The sequence below is a fragment of the Balaenoptera musculus genome, chromosome 5 (assembly GCF_009873245.2).
Source record: "Balaenoptera musculus isolate JJ_BM4_2016_0621 chromosome 5, mBalMus1.pri.v3, whole genome shotgun sequence".
Taxonomy (NCBI): domain Eukaryota; kingdom Metazoa; phylum Chordata; class Mammalia; order Artiodactyla; family Balaenopteridae; genus Balaenoptera; species Balaenoptera musculus.
The window spans coordinates 118,525,346-118,546,257 of record NC_045789.1 but is presented as its reverse complement, the minus strand read 5'-3'; the positions used below and the strand labels follow the sequence as shown (position 1 = coordinate 118,546,257).

The 20,912-nt window shown below is 39.5% G+C and overlaps 2 protein-coding genes across 4 annotated transcripts in view; both read right to left on the bottom strand.

The window, feature by feature from the left end:
- USP53 (ubiquitin specific peptidase 53) overlaps positions 1–11,998 on the bottom strand; it is a 72,166-nt gene extending 60,168 nt beyond the window's left edge. For all 3 annotated transcript variants that reach the window (XM_036852973.1, XM_036852971.1, XM_036852972.1), the window contains exon 1: positions 11,751–11,998. The gene's annotated coding sequence lies outside the window, so the exon portion shown is untranslated. The remainder of the gene's footprint in view (positions 1–11,750) is intronic.
- Positions 11,999–15,583: 3,585 nt separating this feature from the next.
- On the bottom strand, positions 15,584–17,041 carry LOC118895243 (PEST proteolytic signal-containing nuclear protein-like). The gene is given in 2 exon segments (XM_036852118.1): positions 15,584–16,569; positions 16,572–17,041. Coding segments are annotated over 2 exon segments (534 nt in total). The 5' UTR covers positions 17,026–17,041; the 3' UTR covers positions 15,584–16,489.
- Positions 17,042–20,912: the final 3,871 nt, after the last annotated feature.

The window sequence follows — 20,912 nt, the reverse complement described above, 5'->3', positions numbered from 1 at the left end:
GCCCATTTTATTGGTGTATAATTGTTCATAGTAATCTCTTAGGATCCTTTTTATTTCTGTGGTATCGATCGTAACTTCTCCTTTTTCATTTCTGATTTTATTGATTTGGGTCCTCTCCTCTTTTTTCTTGATGATTCTGGCTATTAGTTTATTAGTTTTGTTTATCCTTTCAAAGTACCAGCTCTTAATTTTATTAATCTTTTCTAGTGCTTTTTTTTTAGTCTCTATTTCACTTATTTCTGCTCTGACCTTTATGACTTGTTTCCTTCTACTAACTTTGGGTTTTGTTTGTTCTTCTTTCTTTAGTTCCTTGAGGTGTAGGGTTAGGTTGTTTGAGATTTTTCTTCTTCCCTGAGGTAAGCTTGTATCACAATAAACCCTTCTGAGAACTGTTTTTCCTGTGTCCCACAGGTTTTGGATTGTTGTGTTTTCATTTTCATTTGTGTCTAGGTATTTTTAAATTTCCTCTTTGATTTCTTTAGTGATCCCTTGGTTGTTTAGCCTCCACATGTTTGTGTTTTTTTTGTAGTTTTTTTCTTGTAGTTGATTTCTAGTCTCAAAGAGTTGTGGTCAGAAAAGATGGTTGATATGATTTCAATTTTCTTAAATCCACCACAGCTTGTTTTATGGCCTAGCATGTGATCTATCCCAGAGAATGTTCCGTGTGCTCTTGAAATAGCTCTAACGACCAGAAGGGAGTGTGCTGTTGTGGTGGGCTGACTACTGTGGGCAGTCTACTAGGCATGGCTGGCTGCCATTCTGGTTGACTGCCAGGCACTGTTTTGCGTGGAGACTGCCAGCTGCTGGTGGGTGGGGCCAGTTCACAAGGCTGCTGGCTGTGGGGCCCAGGGTGGAGGCAGTCCTGGAACTATTGCTACCCCACTGGTGGGTGGAACCAGGTTTTGGAGTGGGTGGCTGCAGGAGTGGGGGTCTTCATTCTAGAGTCAGCCTGCTGGTGGATGGGGCTAATTCCTGACACAGCTGTCTGCAGGGTCCATGGTGTCCCAAAGCTGTTGCTAGCCCACTGGTGAGTGGAGCTGGATCCTGGGGCAGCTGGCTGAGGGGTCCAACATGTCTCCAATCTGGTGGCGAGCTGCTGGTGGATGGGGCCAGGCCTAGGAGATCCCAGGCTAGTGCAAGCTCACTGGAGGACAGAGCTGGGTTCCCAGTTCTCTGGCTGCAGGGCCCTAGGGGATCTTGGAACTGGTGTGGGCATGCTGGTGAGCAGAGCCCATTCTGACACAGCTGGCTGTGGGGTCTGGTGTATCCCAAAGCTAATGTTAGCCTACCGGTGGGTGGGGCCAGATCCCAAGGTGGCTGGCTGAGGGGCTGTGTTGGTCTTGGGGCTGGTGTCTGTCCACAGATGGGTGGGGCCAGGGCCCAGGGGTTCCCAGGCCTGGTTCCTGCCCAGTGACTAGCAGGTAAGGGCAGATCCTGGAGCTAGTGCTGCCCCACTGGTGAGCGGAGCCAGGTCCTGGGGCCTGGCTACAGGTTCCTGGAGCTGGTGCTTTGGCCTGCTGGTGGGTGAGACTGAGGCCCAGGGGATCCCAGGGTTAGTGCTGGCCCACTCTTGGGTGGAGTTCTAAGGTCCCTGGCTGTGGGGTCCTGGGGCTAGTGCCAGCACACCAGTGTGTGGAGCTGGGTCCTACAGTGGCTGTGGGCTCATAAGATCTTAGAGCAGCAGTCCTGCTGGTGGGTAGGGCTGAGCCTCAGGCCAGCTAGTTTCTTGGCCTGAGGCATCCTAGTATTTGTGCTGACAGGCCAGGGGGCCTGGCCGGGTCCCAGCACTAATAAGCTAGAGAGAAGAGTCCCAAATGATGCTTGCCAGCACCAATGTCCATGTGGTAGAATGAGCTCCCAAAAATGGTGCCACCACTGTCTATGGCCAGGATGAGCCCCAGCTGCCTTCCGTCTCTCCAGGAACACCTCCAAGATCAGCAACTCAGACTGACCCAGGGTCCTTTTTAAATTACTGCTTACCCTGGGTCCTAGAGCATGTAAGATTTTGTATGTACCCTTTAGGAAGGGAGGCTCTATTTTCCACAGCCCTCTGGCTCTCTAGAAAGTAAGCACCACTGGCCTTCAAAGTCAAATGTTCTGGGGTCTCATCTTCCCAGTGCAGGACTCCCAGGCTGTGGAGCTCGATGTGGGGTATGGACCACTCACTCCTTGGGGAGAGCCTCTGCAGTTGTAGTTATCCTCCCATTTGTGGGTGTCTAACCTGGGGGTTATGGGTCTTTACTATACTGCATCTCTGCCCTCTTACCTGTCTCGTGTATATCTTTAGTTGTAGAACGTATTTTCTGCTAGTCTTCTGGTTTTACTCACTAATAGTTTCTCTGTAAATATTTGTAATTTTGGTGTATTCATGGGAAGAGGCGAGCTCAAGGTCTTCTTACTCTGCAACCCTTGGCCACCCCACCAGTATCATACTGTTTTGATTACTATAGCTTTGTACTACAGTTTGAAATCAGGAAGTGTGATGCCTCTAGTTTTGTTTTTCTTTCTTAGGATAGCTTTGGGTCTTTGGTGGTTCCCTACAAATTTTAGAAGTGGTTTTTCTCTTTCTGTGAAAAATATCATGGGAATTTTATAGGAAATGCACTGTATTTATAGATGGCTTTTGGTAGTATAGACATTTTAACAATATTAATTCTGCCAATCCATGAACGTGGGGTATCTCCATTTCTTTGTTTGGCTTCAATTTCTTTCATCAACATCTTATAGTTTTTAGTGTACAGATCTTTTACTTCCTTGGTTAAATTTATTCTTAAGTATTTTATTGTCTTTAATGCTATTATAAATGGGACTGTTTTAGTTCTTTCTTTTTCGGACAATTCATTGTTAGTGCATAGAAATGTAACAAATTTCTGTATGTTGATTTTGTATCCTGCAACTTTACTGAATTTATTTTTTAGTTCCAAAAGATTTTTGGTGGCTTTTAGAATTTCCTATATACAATATCGTGCCATCTGTAAACAGAGAAACTCTACTTCTTTCTCTGTGATGTAGATGCCTTTTATTGCTTTTTCTCGCCTAACTGCCCTGTCTATAACTTCCAGTATTATGTGGAATAGGAGTGGTGAGAGTGGGCACCCTCATCTTCCTGATCTTAGAGAAAAAGCTTTGGAGTTGAGTCTGATGTTAGCTGTGGGCTTAAAAATATGGCCTTTATTATGTTGAAGTATGTTCCCTCTACGCCTGCTTTGTTGAGAACTTTTATATTGAAAGTAAGTTGAACTTTGCTAAATGCTGTTTCTGCATCTACTGAGATACTCATATGATTTTTAACTTTCCTTCTATTAATGTGGTATATCACACTTATTGATTGTGCAAATGTTGAGCCACCCTTGCATCCCAGGGATCAATCCCACTTGATCATGGTGATGGATCCTTTTAATGTGCTATTGAATTTGGTTTGCTAATGTTTTATTGAGAATTTCTGCATCTATATTCATCAGCAATATTGGCCTATTGTTTTCTTCTCTTATAGTGTCCTTATTTACCTTTGGAATCAGTGTAAAGCTGGCCTTGTAAATGAGTTTGGAAGTATTCTCTCCTCTTCAATTAATTGGAAAAGTCTGAGAAGGATTGACAATTTTATCTTACGCAAGTATTTCAAACTTATGATTTAAAATTTTGAATTTGAACTTGAAAATGTGCCAGGAGTTTGAAGGGGGGGGGGGAAGGAGAGAAAGAAAATCACTGCTGCTTTCTTATGAATCAGTGCTTTACCAGTAATAAGTTAACCCCAAAAAGCAAGATTCCAGGGCTTCTTTCCTTCGTTACCCTAGATACTAACTCCATTTTCTTCCCCCAAATTTTAAGCCCAGTACCTTAAATAATTAGGAAATCTACAGCACACTAAAGTCTTTAGTTGGGGTAAATTTCTTTCCCTATTTTTAAAACGGAGAAGACTAGGCTACATAGAATTTATTCAAATTCTAACAAACAGTGATTTGATTAGGCTACTAGGACAGTCTAGGTAAATGGTAATAATAGCTTAAATTGGACTCATTTTATGGTTAAATTGTGTGTCCCCACCCCCCAACACCAAGAAAAAAAAAAAAAGATATTTTGAAGACCTAACCTCTAGAACCTCTGGACATGACCTCATTTGGAAACAGGGTTTTTGCAGATGTAATTAGATTATGAAGAGGTCATTAGGATGAGGCCTAATCCAAAAGACTAGCAGAAGTCATTAGAAGACACACACACACACACACACACACACACACACACACAGAATACCATGTGAAGATGACAGGCAGAGGTTAGAATGATACAGCTACAAGTCAAGGAAAACCAAGAATTGATAGCCACCACTGGAAGCTAGAAAACGGCAAGGAAGGATTCTATGCAGAGCCCTGAGAAGGAACCAATCCTGCCAACACCTTGATTTTGCACTTCCAGCCTCCAGACCTGTGAGAGAATAAATTTCTATTGTTTTAAGCTATCTGGTTTGGTTTGTGGTACTTTGTGACAGCAACCCTAGGAAACTAACACAATAGCTGATAAAGCCATGAGACTCCTTTATCTGTTCTTTTAAGTATATTGGGTTTTGATTATAAAATAGTATTTATTTTTTATATAGATATCTAAAATACATATAAATACTGCATAAAGGAAATTAGAAATAACTACAGTCTAGGTATAGTAGGATAGAATAGCAGTAGTATAGTCGTACAGAATCACTGTTAATAAAGCAACTGAAGTTATTCTTAATAGTACCCTGGCCCAGCCATCAAACTGTAAAGTGAAATTTCATTTTAATATCTTTTCACAAATAAGCAATACAGCTACTCAAGGACACACTTAAGACTTTTCACTGATATATTACAACTATTCATCTTACTAGTAAAAGTATTTAAGGCTTTATTTTAGATAACTAGATTGCAAGCTATCTATAGGTATACAGATACATACACCTATATATAAATATGTAGCAAGTTAAAGCAATAAAAAAAACTCATTCGTTATAGAGCTATCTCATTTTTATAAAGTTGAAGGATTACAGTAAGAAAGATAATTGAAGAATAGATGTCCTTTGATAGAGAAAACCACTGTCACTCTACAAATAGAGGAACTGGAGAAGACTATACTAGAAAATTTATAAAACAAACACAGAAAATAAAACTAAAGCAATAAGGACAATCTATACCACCACCACCAAAAACAGCAAATTTTAAGTAATTTTCAATGTTTTGTACTTTTTTTGCTCAGTTTCTTTGCGTACAATAAAGAACTGTGCTTTATTTCTTCTGGCTTTTACTAATCACAAGTTTTCACTGGTAACTAATTAGAGAAAAACAAGAGTGCATGTGTATCCAGGACACAGAGTATGAACATTAAAGGCAATGGCTTATGGCAATCTGCTTTAAGACATCATCTTCAGAAGAAAAGCATGCCAAAGCAGGCATAACCTAACATTCCTTTGCCTTGACAAAGTCCCAAACTGAACTCTTGTTTTACCTACATCTTCTTCCCCATCTTAGCTGATGGTAACTTCATCATCCCAGTTGCTCAGAAGAAATATCTTGGTATCATCTTTGACTCCTCTTTCTTGCATATCTCAGTCAGAATGTGACCAATTCTCACCACCTCCACTTCTACTATTCTGGTCTTAGCCATCATCAGCTCTTCCCAGGATTGCCAGAACAGACTCCTAACTATCTCCTAGCTTCTACCCTTACCCCTTACAGTCTATCCCCAAGATTAGACCAAGAAATCCTTCTAAAATTAAATCATAAAGTCATCCCTCTGCTCAAAACCTTGTAATGGGTCCTTATTAATTCAGATTAAAAACCAAAAAGTCTCTATAGTGGCCTGCAAAGCCCATACAACCTGCTAAGAGTAAAAAACACTTTACTCTATACTCTCACACCACTTCTGAGCCCAGATGTGTGGGTTTTTACACAACAAGGAATTCTCTAATGCTCAGCAGAAATTATAATTTAACTCAATTTGACATTACCGGAGTTAGGGTAAGATTCCACAAGTCAAGGCAAGGGCTCAGTCCCACCAGACTGACCCCCCCACTTCAGACACCAACCACAAGTCCCAAGTTGTCATCTGTACTTCTGATCAATAACCAATAAGTTAGGGGTTCCCACCGACCTCTTCCATGGATTCAATTCACTTGCTAGCATGGCTCTGGAAAATAGCTTACTTGAGTAGATTTCAAGTTTATTTTAAAAGGATACAACTCAGGGACAGCCAGATGGAAGACCTGCATAGGGCAAAGTATGTGGGAAGGGGAGCTTCCATGCCCTCTCAACAAACGCCACCCTCCCAGCACCTCCACAACTTCCCCAACCCAAAAGCTCTCTGAACCCCTTCAGTTAGGACTTTTTATGGAGGCTTCATTACGTAGGCATGCTTGATTAAATATCTGGCCATTAGTGAGTAGCTCAATCTCCACCTCTCGCCTCCCTGAAGGGGTGGGGGGGGGGCGGGGGGAGGGGGGGGCTGAAAGTTCCAATCCTCTAATCACATGGTTGGTTTCCTGGCAATTAAGTTCCCACCCTGAGGCTAACCTCCAGCCACCAGTCATCTCATTAGCACACAGAAAACTTTTATCACTTTGTAGATTCCAAGAGTTTTAGGAGTTGTGTGCCAGGAAACAGCCAGATACCAAATATATATTTCTTATTATGTAACACCCGCCCATCTTCTCACCTCTAACTTCATCTCTAACTACTTTCCCTTTACATTCTCCTTTTCAGCTTCATGGGCCACCATGAAAACTCCTGCTCTAAAGCCTTTACACTATCTATTCCTCTGCCTGGAATACACTTCCCCTTGATACCCACAGGGCTTCTCCTTGGCTCACTGCATGATTGCTGTGCTCAAAAATCACCTTCTATATGAGGCCTGTACTTATTTAAAATTGCAACCCACTCCACGTTCCCAATTCCCCTTTCCCTGATCTATTTTTTCTTTTCTCCTTGGCATTCTTCACCAACTAAAATAGTATACAATTGATTCATTATTTTTATTATTGTTTATTATTGTTTCTCCTCCCAATCCTCTTAGAATATAAAGTGAATTCCAAGCATCTAGAACAATGCATAGTACATGGTAGGTAGTTATTAAATACTTATTGAATGAAGCTCAGGAAATAAAGTGAAACCTCAATCAACAAACCCTCTGAAATCAACAAAGATGACCTAGGCACTAAGGGTACAGGACAATTTCCCATCACCTTGCAGCTAGGTTAGTGTCAGTACTATACTGACAAGGAGGTAAGATTATCTCAGGCCTATACAGCAGTACCTTATAGGAGGAAAAATCTTCCAGGGTTCAAACAGCCTGCTCACCTAAAAACAGGGAGGGCCATCATTAAAGGGGCAGGAGCTTATTGTGCAGGCTGAGAAGTTTAGAAGAAGCCAAAGCACAAAGTACCTGGTAAACAAAGAATGCCCTGATGTGTTCTTGACAAGGATGGAATCCATGTTTTGATACGGACCTCATGATTCCCAATTATTCTACCTCTGAAAAGCTTCCGCCAACAAAGCACATTACTCAACTACTCAATCATTAAAAGCAGATGAGGTCCATCATCTGTAATCATAATCTATATTAAAAAGTTCATAGAATTATTATAAGAATCGTCAACCATGTATAAAATACCTAATAAATGCCCAAAACATAGCAGGCACTCGGTAAAGGCAAGCTAATTATAATGACAGCAAAAACACAATCTTCGATATAAAATGATTTTTTAACAATATAAATACACATTTGAAGAAAAAGTAAAAGCTGTATTATGATATTTTATACCCCATTTTATTATTTCTCCATTTCCTTAAACTGACATATCAATCTTGACTAAAGCCTTAATCCAGATTAGTGGCATCAGATAAACTGTACAATAAAGTATTAATTTCTAAATTTTAAAATCTATTAATAAGTCATTCTTAGTAGAAAAAAAGCAGTTTCATTTATAGAGCTATCCTACTTTAAGAAAACTTAAAATATGAAAAATTCTAATTTACAAAAAAATGTTTGGGAATGCTTCACTTTACAAGTGGATTCACCATAGTATTATTTTAAACATTCATTTACAAGCTGTTTGGGCTAGAGAAAGAGAAATGAGTTACAATATTAGAAGGCAATGCATCAGAAAGAAAGGGAAAGCAACTCTGAAATACCAATGTAAGCAACAGAGAAGACTTAATTTAGAAAAATTCAACCTACGTACAACTTTTCAGAAAAATTCAAAACTTCCTTAATGACGATTTTAATTCATAAATAACAGGACAATCCATCCAGCCATAAACAATAACTAGCGCACCCAAAATGCACCTTGACATTGCTCACATCATGTCTCTGGGTCGTAAGAATGCTCCCCGCACCTGCATTACCAACCCTTGTGCTGTCCATCCAGTATTCTCCTTACACTTAAGATGCAATACACATATCATCTTCATTCCCTTAGTTTTTCCCTCTTCCCTCTATAGCGACACAATATAAATCTTTAACAATGAGATGTAAAAAATACAGTGGTAACCAAAAATGAAGATAATTCACAGGTGTGGTATGGATAACTGGGAAGCTGGAAGAGAAGGGAAGCAGCACCTTGCAAAAGCAAGGGTGTAAGAAAAAGACTATTTTATCTTTGGAAACTCAATGCAGTTGGGGGAGGATTGGGAATAGCCAGAGACAAGGCTTAGGAAAGGTAGAACTTATTTCTGACTACTTCAACATTGTCTTATTAATTTTCCAATCTCTAGTGCCTAGCATACAACAATAGGTGAATAAATATTTACTGAATAAATTTGCTAGCTTGGAAAAGCACAAAAAGTAAGTAAAAAAAAAAAACCTTCCGAATTCCAAAGGAAAAGTATTTCTTCAAACTGCTTTTTGCAGGTCAATATTTGTAAAAATAGAAGACCAATGTAATTATTTCCAAGTTAATTCAAAAATACCACAACAGCTAACTGACTTTATTCATTAAAACAGCTAAGATATTGAAATATGATTTATGTTGTATAACATTTTATTTTCTGATGAATTACAAATATATGAAGCAACTTTTCTGAAGTGACTCATCTAAAACAAAATTTCTTCAACTATATGCAATGGTTTGTGGCACTCTGGGGTATGTCATGGACACCTTTGATGGCCTAATGAAGCCTATGGACGCCTTAGAATAATGTTTGTAAAGCACAAAATAAAATTCATGGGACTAAAATTAAAAAGGAAGAAAAAAAAAAGAATGTATATGATTCCAAAGAAAAACAATTACATTAAAATTCAGTCCTAACCACAGACCACAGTTCTAATCATGTACCCTTAGTTTATAAAAGAACTGCTGATAGAGGATATGGATTAACTTGGAAAAGCAAAGAACAAATACTTCAGCCTAAATATTCTATATATGTAGTACTCCTATTATTTAAAGAAAATAACTAGCCAAGATTAGGATATTAAATAGTTATTTAAAGTTCAAATAACCTCTGACGATTTTATCTGTGGTAGAACATTTCTTGTTCCTATTGTGTGCATATACTGTAATGCAAAATTTTCTAAAATCGTTACATCTGTACAAAATTAATAATACACTGTTACATATGTATCATCACTAATTAGTAGCTATCTCTCCAAATATGACATAAATTAGCACACTTCCTCCTTTAATCCAAGAGCTCATGAGCAACAGTAGGCTATACTGACAATCTTTTGAGCCCAAACACATCTAGCACACCCTGTGTTCAAAATACTTCCAGATGAAATATCTAAGTTACCTTACTGTAGGGTGACTTAGGGACTATAATTAAGAAAAACCTTATAGTTAAAGCTGTCAAATACCAAGATCTGCTAAATATTTTAGTAACTAAACATCCCTGTAGGATAGCTCAATCTACCACTTTATAGATTTCAAACATATTTTTGCAAAATTGTAGGGTAAAAAATGTCCTTTCTAGCATGATAGGTGAGTTCCAAACAGTTCCAGCAGGGAAAATAACTGTGATTTTGACTTTTGAATGTGTACACTACCTTAAAACAGAATTTTCATCTTTAAACTCTGTCTTGCTAAAACAAACTCCTAAACCATGATCCCAAAATTGTATTTGATACTACACAGTTTAAAATAAACATTTGACACTAAATAATAGAAAAGATCTGGAACCACAGCACATACTAAAACTATAAGTTTTGTGATTTTTTCTTTTTTTTTAAGAAAAAGAAAACTAGGTGAAAAATGGTGCCCTTCCACCATTAAAATTGCTTTCTTTGTAAAAACTATTTTTTCGTATCTTCTAAAGAAAATAATATTAATGAATGACTATTGGTGTCAAGTTCCATGAACTATATGCAATCTACATACATTTATAAAAAGGTTTTTTTAGTTAATAGGGAAACGGAAAGATCTGTTCTTGGTTGCTTATTTTTCACACTCTAGTAAAAAATACACTAACTACCAGTGAGTTGAGTTGAATAAATCACCATCATGATTCATCACCAGTAATCATGAACCTAAACAAATTGTCCAAAGAGCTCGTTTTAAAAACGTCTAAAATGTAAAATAAAAACAAAAAAACCTTGTTTTTTCAGAACATAATTAACTCCTACCTACAGTGAGTTTGTCTATTTGGAATTATGACAATGGTAGATAAATCATATATTCTGATTTTGCAAAATAAGTTTCGTTTGTTTTAGTTTCTCTTTACAAGATTAAGGATTTATACCTAGACCATCATCATGGAACTGAAAAGACATAGAAAATTAAACTAACAAGAAGTATTAACTTAGCCAAAAGTTCATTTCAATCAGAATTTTGTTAGTAATTTCTCCTCCTTTTAAATATTGAGAATTAGCAACGCTTTTCTTTAAAGAACAGAACTAAAAGTGAATCAGACCTTAATCACAAAGACCCTGCTAAATTTAAACATCCCTCAGAAACAGCCTTGAAAACTCCTTGCAAAAAAATACATATTTTTTTCCAGATGAGAAAACATTTGGCAAACTCTTCTATCTAACAAATAAAGCCTTGCAGTACATTTTGCAAGCATTAATCAGGCTTCGCATTGATAAAGAAAACCTTGTAGCAGGATAACAAAACCTCAGAGCACGCTCAGATTGCAGGCTTTAGAAACCCTTCGTATTACACCTGTGCAAGTACTTCCTGTTCTCCAACGATGTTTAAAAGTAGTTTGGTTAACGTCCCATAAGTCGCCATTTAGAAGCTAAACATTAACTTTCTAAATTACTACCACCACCCAGAAACCACCAGCCCAAAGATTCTCACGAATCATCTCTTCTCCAAAGAGGGCAACATAACTACCTGGACCCCTTTCAAAAGCTGCTGCTCGGGAGAGGCAGTGGCTTGAAAAGTGAGGGGCAGGCGCCAGGTAAGCGTAATATTCATAATCCCAATGCACTAAGCGACCCAGCAGGATCCCAGGTTCTGCCCCTGGCCAGCCCTCAAACACAGCAGCAACTAACAACCACGACCCAGTAAGTACAGCACCTCCTCCCTCCGCGCGCGCCCCCAGCCTGGCCAAAGGCATCTCCGCCAGATCCCGGACGCGGCGGGAAGAAGGCGGGGAAGCTGCGTGACCTCGGGCGCTGGAACCCGGGCAAAGAACCCTGAGTCTGCCCCGAGGAGGGTGGGGCGGGGGAGGAGGTCGCGGGGCTGCGAGGGGAGAGACGAGGCCTGGGATTGGAATGAGGGTCTCCGAGTCAGGCCCATGGGGGTAGCAGGTCGTTGGACCTCCATCCAGGGACTAGTTTTGGAGACTTACCTTGAGCTCTGCCCTTTTAGTGAGGGGAGCGTGTGGCTCAGGTAGAGAAATACGGGCCTTCTACCTCCCGCTGGCCCAGCTCCGCCTCAAGCTGACAACAGGCTGACACGCCAACAGCTGCCACCGTAACCGGGGTTCACCGAGAACTAGAGCAGAGGCAACCGGTCTCCGCCGCCCAAAGCGCAATCCTGCGCACGGAGCATGCGCACACGCCTCAACACCGCCAGTCAGGGCAGCGACACCTGCGATCAACAGGTCCTGGGAGCCCCGCCCCAATCCCCGCCTCGCCCCCGCCCCGCCTCCTCGGAGCGGGCCCCGCCTTCTTACTCAACGAGCTGGCTCCGCCCCCGCACGCGATTTCCCGGCTTTCCGGACCTGCCGAACTGTGTTCCCGCGGGGGTTCGCTGGGGCGCGCGATCCAGTTGACTTACTCGGAGGCGCAAGATCCCGCGAGAGCAGGAGCTTGACCATTTTTCTTAAGGCGGGAGCAGAGCGCTGTGGCTTAGCTGTTGGAGAAAGGTGGCTGCAGGTTGGTCTGTGTGGTGTAGAGGGAAGGAAGGGATAGCTCCTCAGGTGGAGGTGGTTATTGATACTCTTGGTCGTTTGTTTATTCAGTATTTTCTAAGTTCAGGGACGCGAATCCACCAAGGACTGGGCTTTAAGTTAGGAGTTGTTACCTCAGAGAAAACAACCTGTACTGCCTGGCTTCGAAACCCTTGCGAATACGCAGTTCTCTTTAGCATCTGTTTGCAGTTAAATGACTTCCATTGGTATGAATGTATATCCCCCAGCTGGTTGTTTCGTGACTATTAATAAAATGAAAGCCTTAATAAACACGTTGACCCGGTTAGTGGTTAATTGTGGTGAGAAAAATGTGGCTGCCTCCTTAACTGTGCTTTCAACAGGTTTTAAGTTGCAAGCTAATGCTTGGGAAATGGGCTAAACTTTGTTTTGGAATAACTTGTTTCTTAGGAACAGTAGCAAATGAAAAACCCACTGTCTACAGATCCCTCAATAAGTAGTAAGGTTTTGGAACTCATTTCAAAGCTGTTGCAGGTACAACATAGAGATTATAAAAACTGATTAAACTCGTAGGTAACTCTAAACGTTTATTTGAAGAAACAGAACGAAGAAACGTTTTAGGTCGGTATAAGCGAAGAGTACCTGGGACTGAATCAATGAGAATTTATTGAACATTTAATGTTCCCTTCACTGAATTGAGCACTGAAGAAAATACAATGAAATTTCAGACATGGTTCTTGCCTTCAGGAAATTTAAAACGTTTGGAGAATGAGGGAAAAAATACTCTACATTTAAAAAAATAACACCATTAATTCTACCCATGGTTTCCTTAGTGCCACTTTCTCCTGGTTCTGCAACTACCTCTTTGATGCACTTTAAATATTTTTCTTCTTATGTGTGCCCTCTGTGTTTCCAAACTATCCATTTTCTTTTGTTGTTAGTCCTCTTGTCTCCTTGAGCAATCTCTTCCCCATGATGGACTTGCCTACTAAGTATCCTGGGCACCATGGACTCCCAAATGTATATCTTCAGGTTAGACACTTTTAAGCAACAGCATCTTCGTTTGGATTTCATATAGGTACTTAACTATGTCCCAAATTGACGTGGGCATCTTTACCATTCCCTATTCTTAGTGCCATATCTCTTCCCACCCATCTGGAACCAGCCTGCTTTCATTCCCTATTTCAGATAATAGCACCCAGTTGCCCAAGTCAAGAATCCATGGGTACCCCTATATTACATTTCCTTCATTTCCTCTATCCTAATATCAAATTCTATTGACTCATCTCCTTAAGGATCTCTCAAATCCACCTCTCTTTTTAATCTCCATTCTCACTGTCTTAATCCATCAAGTAATCATCTCTCCTAACTCATCTCCCTTGACTATTGCAATAGCGTCTAGTTATTTCCCACTCCAGTCCAACCTCCAGCCTATTAATAGTTTTTCTAACATGAAAATATAATCGTGATATTCCTCACCAAGAGTTTTTCAGGTGCCCCCATCCTCTTCATGATCTGGCCCCAGACTGTTAATCTCATCTACCATTCTTGCCCGTTTACTCCACACTAGCTATACTGAACTCCTTGCACTTCTTTGATTCTACTAGGTTCTCTCAAGATCCTTTAGGTCTCAGTTGAGTACTTATTTCTTCCCTGGAACCTTTCATAACTTCCTGAGACAGACTTGCCCTTCTTTCACCATTTCTGGACTTATTCATATTATAACAATTGTGCTATATTTCTTTGCAAATGTAACTGACAGAGCACTCTTGAAAAATAATTTGGGCTGTGGATAATGAAGACTCATACTATCTCCCTTCCTCATTTCGAGATTATAGAAGAATGCCCTTCAGTTCACCTTGCTCAAGAATTTGACTAAAGGCTTCCCTGGTGGCACAGTGGTTAAAAATCCACCTGCCAATGCAGGGGACACAGGTTCGATCCCTGGTCCAGGAAGAGCCCACATGCCGCAGAGCAACTAAGCCCTTGAGCCACAACTACTGAGCCCACGTGCTGCAGCTACTGAAGCCCGCGCACCTAGAGCCCGTGCTCCACAGCAAGAGAAGCCGCCACGGTGGGAAGCCTGTGCACCGCAACGAAGAGTAGCCCCCGCTCCCGGCAACTAGAGAAAGCCCGCGCACAGTAACGAAGACCCAACACAGCCAAAAATTAATTAATTAAAAAAAATTTTTGACTAAACCCTGACTGTACACTTTTTTTTTTTTTTTTTTTTTTAGAGTTTGACAAATTTATTGGTATTTTAGTAAAGACATTCATCTCAGTCGTTTTGGGATATTATTTCAACATAAACATTAAAATGAACAAAAATGGGGGCTTCCCTGGTGGCGCAGTGGTTAGGAATCTGCCTGCTAATGCAGGGGACACGGGTTCGAGCCCTGGTCTGGGAAGATCCCACATGCCGTGGAGCAACTGGGCCCGTGAGCCACAACTACTGAGCCTGCGTGTCTGGAGCTTGTGCTCCGCAACAAGAGAGGCCGCGATAGTGAGAGGCCCGCGCACCGCGATGAAGAGTGGTCCCCGCTTACCACAACTAGAGAAAGCCCTCGCACAGAAACGAAGACCCAACATAGCCATAAATTAATTAATTAATTAATTAAAAACAAAACAAACAAACAAAAAAAAATGAACAAAAATGGGAAGTTTGCCTACGTTAAAGCAAGTTAAATTCATGTATCTTGATATAATTAAACCATGTAAGTAAGAACTAATCGTTCTATATACATTTCCATTGTTTTACTTGGGGCTTACTCTAAACTCAAATGCAAGTGAACAAAGTATTAGGAATATATACAGGCTGCTTCTCTGGAGTTATTACCTATTAAAAGAGCTCAGCGAGTAGTTATCACCAATTAAACAGTCTGAAGCTGCCTCCAAATCTAACATTGTAAGAGTTTTCAAGGAAATCATTATACTATATGTTTCTTTTATGTGTGACTATGCTTTTAAAGATGTGTTTAACTGTCACATTAAAAAAAGAATTCATATACAAAAATACAAAATAAACACAATCCTACAACACAAAGATTAACAAAGTATATGTGGTCAAAGATTCCATAAAATATGTTTAAAGATGCATTTTCTTTCCTTTTATTTTCAGTATCTAAAATGTGCTTTTGAGAGGCCACTGGTTAATATGTGTACAGTTAAAAGAAACCATATTATTGTGCTAAATAAGAATTCCTGTAATAAGTTCAAATCAAATTGGATTTCACAAGTTAGTAACATAAAATGCTTTGATAAAGTTACAGAAAGTGCATCTTTCTTATTTTCCATCTTCATACAATGTTGCCTTTTTTTTTGGTGTTTATATCCTTTAAAAAATAAGAACAGCCAAATATTTAACTATTATGTACATTTAAATTTTTGGTGGTGGTTTGTTATTTTAAAAGAAACAGCTTCCTTATGATTTGCCTGAAGATCTGGTGGAAATGCTTACAGGAACTAGCTAATAACAAAAATCAAGAGAAGCACATTCAAAATACTGATTTACTTTGGTAGCGAATGGTTGTTCTTTGAAGACTATCAAAGGTAGACAAGACCCTCTAAAGTGAAGTGGGCTATTTTAAATACTCAACAGTTTACATAAAATTTTAAAATGTTCTTTTTAAAGAGCTAAGCATCTGTATCCACTGATAGCAATGCAATAACTAGTTTATGATGATTCGAAACAAAACAAATGCCCATTAGGAAAAAAAAAAAGCTGTATTTTCATTTTTATCTAATTTACTTTCTCAGTCAATAGTCCAGCAACATTTTCCTCCCAATACAATACTCCCTTCTCTATAAGGCTGTTCCTGGGAGCCAGACTTTAGGTTAACAAGGGAGTTAAGTTAGAGAGTAACTGCCTACAGTTTAAATAGACAACTTTTTGCTTCCCTCTTAATGTGCTAGTAGTTGTGTCTAAAAAAATATGCAATTCTTAGAAAGGTACCATTTCTGATTTTTTTAATCATCTATAACCTTCGGAAACTAATCACATGAAACTACAAAATTAGCAAATGTCTTGAAATCTGTATATAAAACATAAATTACCTTTAATTTCAAATTCTCATTTATTAGTGTACCACTCAATCTTTAAAAAAAGAAAAAGAAAAAAAAAGGCGGCTCCAAAGATAGTCTTATACCATTCTTTAAAAAAGGAAACTGTTCCTTTTAACTTTACACCCACCCCATACCCCAATTTCAAAACACATCATTTAATTGTCTTGGTCATGGACATTTCCAAGATGAGATTTTATATTTCGCTCCCATAGCTTCTGGTTATCAGAAAACCCATCTTTCCTTTATTGAAGGAATTTGGTCCTGCTGATGTTGGTGTATCCCTTCCAATATTTTTCATCCTCATCTTTGCTTCTGGAGGCATTTCCTCTGGTTCACTATCTTCATCTTCATTAAAAGCTGCTGCTACTGAAAGGGTTTTTGGAGCAAGAGTTGGAACGGTTTCCTTAGGTTTACTTGAGCCAAGTTTGATGGATATGGCTGAGGCTTTCTTTGTCATCTGACTACCTATGGCAAATCCAAACTTGGAGATCTTTGTAGGCTTTGTTGGGAGGTCTGCAGCTTCTTCTTCAGCTGATCGCTTCTCAGCGCTGCGACTGGAATTTTCCCCTCCATTACTGGAAGAAACAGTCTTAGTTTTCACAGGTTTTTCTGCTTCTTCTTCAGGTCCTCCGGCGGCTCCAGCTCGCTGCGGCTTTTCAGGTTTCTCCTCTCCCGCCTTTCCGTCCGCCATTTTCCCCGCCGCGGCCTCCCCTCTGTACACTTTTTTAATCGTGTAATTTCAAACTTTCTACCAGTTCTTGGCATTTCTAAGTACTGAGTTTTAAATGATAGACTTATAATAGGTCACAAGTTAAGCATCAAGAGGGCAGCCTGAAGCAAACAGATGGAAAAAAGGAAAATTGACAGTGCACCGCATTTTAGGGCAGGAGTTGCTCCTAGAAGACTTTGTAGTTAGAAATGTCACAACATAGGTTTTAAATGTATTGCCTCTGAGAATTACTGTTTGTCCTTGGGGGATATGTGTGTATGTTTGATTCAATAGTTATTTATTGGGTGGAACCAAATTAATAAAGAAAAATGTCTGCACCTCACACTGGCTTGAGATCATGAAAGGGAGTAGAGTTGGAATGCCGAAGATCATCTTACACTGTTTGAATGAGGCCTACCCAAAGATTACATCATCAGCACCACCATACTTACATGCCTCTTAACTATTATTCTGGAGTGATTATAACTAAGACTTTGGGAGATGTACCATCTTGAGGATATATTCACCCTATCACTGATAAGTGGTAAGATAGCAATATTCTATCCTGAGGAGCTGTGATCCAGTAGTTCCAGGAGGTAATCAACATCTAAAGGCGTGGCAAAGCATGAATCAGCTGGGTGAGGTAAAGTGAAATACAGTATAGAGAAATAGCTGAATGGCTCCCTCAGGATTGGATACGAGGCAGACTCCTTTTTTCCTAAATGCATCAAGGAAATATTGACAAGTGTTATTTTCTTAGTAAGCTTCTAGAGAGCAGGGACCATATTTTTTCATTGTTATATTTCCAGGCAATGATGCTTAACAAATGTGTTCAGCGGATAGAGTGAAAAACTGGAAGTTCTGTTGATTTTTTAGAGAATAGAGACATCTATGTGGACGAAAATTGTTGGGGAAAGCTTCTGTGGGAGATACGAGCTTCAGCTTGGAAGGTTCATAGGTAGGCATATTTGAAGGCACTGAGGAGGAAACATGACTACTTCAAGAGCAAAGTTTTAGAAACAGGAATGAACAAGGCCAATGCAGGGCTATAATAGGAAGCCTTTTATAAGTTCTTGAACAGGTTGTTTAGTTTGGAATTAGATACAGAAGATTTGTAGAGGAAATTGTAGTTAGGCAAGAAGATGAGCTAAGCCAGTGCAATTCCAGAGAAATCTTCAGTCTGTGACTTGATGATGAGGCCAACCAGAAAAATCTAGTTACAGTCGACCACTTCGTCCTTGACTCACCTCCCAGTTTTTGGAACACCATCCTCTTTCATGGCTTTCCTCCAACCTGTTTGGTTGCTCCTTTTCATACTGTTTTTCTCTTACACTTTCCAGTCTACTTTTATCTTCTAAATGAAGATAAATAATGTTCCACAGTGCCTGGTCCTGAGATCTCATTTATCCTCATGGTTTTAAATCTATTTCCCACACAGGAGCCAAAGTAGCCTATTGTAAATGTCAATGTGTTACTCCCCAACTTAAAATTGTTCAATGGCTTACTATTTACATAAAATAAAATCCAAATTCTTGCCAAGGCCTGCAGACCCCTGAATGATCTAATGATCTATCCTTACTTCCCTAACAGCATCTCATGCTATTCAAGGATTTTACATTCTTTATTCCCTTTGCCGAGAACAGTGGTTCTCAACTGGGGATGATTTTTTTCTCCCTGGGGACATTTGGCAAAGGCCAGTATGTTTCTGGCGGTCACAGTTAGGATGGGGAAGGGGTGCCACTACTGGTATCCAGTTGGTCGAGGCCAGTGATGCTGCTAAACATCACACAATGGACAAGACAGTCCTCCACAACACAGAATTATATGGTCCAAAATGTCAATAGTGCCAAGGTTGAGAAACCCTGACCTACAGCACCTTCCCCTGAGTCTCCAAGCGGCTGACTCCTTTTCATCCTCTATACTTTAGTTTTAACTTCATCTTCTTGGAAAAGTCATCCTTGACCTAGAACTCCCTGCTTATCTCTATTACAGTGTTCTGTTTATTCGTCTCATACCATTTTTCACAACCTGTGATTATTTAGCTTATTTATTTGCTTATTTGTTTATTGTCTTCCTCACTATCTAGGAAGAAGATGCCATGAAAGACCTCTCTCTTGATCATCATTCTTTCTGTAAAGTCTAATACAGTGGCACAGAGTAGGCATCAGTAAAGAGTTGTTCGAAAACCTGAATCTGTATCTACAATAAGTCACTGAATGGAAACTTAACAATAAGGCTTTCTTTTCCTCTTTTTCTTTTTTTCTGTAAAATTAAAATATACAGTTACCAAGAGTGAAGACACCTGGAAAGAAGTTGTCGTCACTAAGAGTGTCTTCTGGAAGGCTGCTGGTCTGCGGTCAGTATTCAGATGTGTTCCATGAATACCCTTCCTTCCTAAGTAGCTTCTCACAATCAGAACCAGAAGTAGAGTCATATTATGGCCAAATTAACTAATGTCTGTGAGATGATAAAAATCTGGAAGGAAAAAAATAAGGGAGAATAGAACCAAAAATGAGGTAAAATTATAATATTTTTGATCAAGTAATCTCTAAGTTTAGAAGACTTAATTTTTTAATATATGCACATCTTTAAAAAGCCCTTTCAAAGATGTATTTAGAAGTGCCTGGTTATTATACATTTCAGTTATTTCAATTAAGAAAATATGTATTGTGGACATACATTGCTTTGTCTTTTCCTGCTTTTAGTAATCCACACCACTAAACCACAGGATGGGCACAACTCCATGTGGGGCATTTCACCATTTTCTGGCTCTGGTGATTGGTATATGGGTGATTCATGCTAATCAGCATTCTTTCCCAGGAGTTTTCAAATCAGAGCTTACAGGAAAGATCCCTTTTTTCGCTGATTGCAAAGCTATAAAACTGTGAGCTCAGAGGTTCTTGTGGCAATGTGCCTTGTCATTTATAGTATCTGGTCTGAAAGAATAAGGCAGATATGGAGAGAGGGTCCCTGAAGTTTCTCTATCCTCTTATAAAATAGGTAATTCAGGAATTGAGTGGTCTCTGGACTCCTCAAAGCTCTGCAGCATGACATGTTAAACATCAGAAGATCAAATTCAATATCCATGGCATCTTAGCCAGCTCTTCATTAGGCAAAACTTTACTGGCCTTACATCTCAACCTTTCTAAGCCTCTGATATACTAGAGTCAACATTAGCTAGTTAACCACAGTTAGTAGTTTAGCCAGTAACCTTAATTTTTGCTGACTTATTGTCAGCTTAGGCAATTTCATTACCTTTGTTTGTTATTTCACTTTGAAATGTCCTAATTTTCTTATCTGTAAAATTGGGATGAGAAATAATGCTTATATATGATGTCTTTTGATGATGCCCCAGATATAAGCAACTGTAAAGTCTTATACTGTGTTATTATGGCCATTAGTGTTATTATGATTATAATACTGCTGTCATCAATGATAATGTGATGCTATAAGAACCTATGTATTGTTTTTCTTGCCGTAATATGTATTTTATTACAATCTCGAAGATGCAGGAGGCTTTAGATTCCATCTGTCCAGCCTCCCACTCCCTAAAGGATCATCCCTGCTGGTGGTTGTCCAATGTCTGTTCAAATATGGTGACAGTGATAGAAAACCTGATGCTTTGTGGGGCATCCTGTTCCTTTTTAAGACTTCTTGAACTATTAAGAAATTTTCATCACAGTGAGTTGAACTTCACCTCCTAGTAATTTCTACACACTGGTCTTATTTTCTGTCCTTTATAGCAACAGAAATCTATATTCTCTTTTCCATAAGATGCTACTGAACTTTGAAAACATCTTTTGTGTTTTCAAGCTAAAAGTACTCAGTTCTCTGAACAATTTTTTGAAGACCTAGTAAATATTAAACTA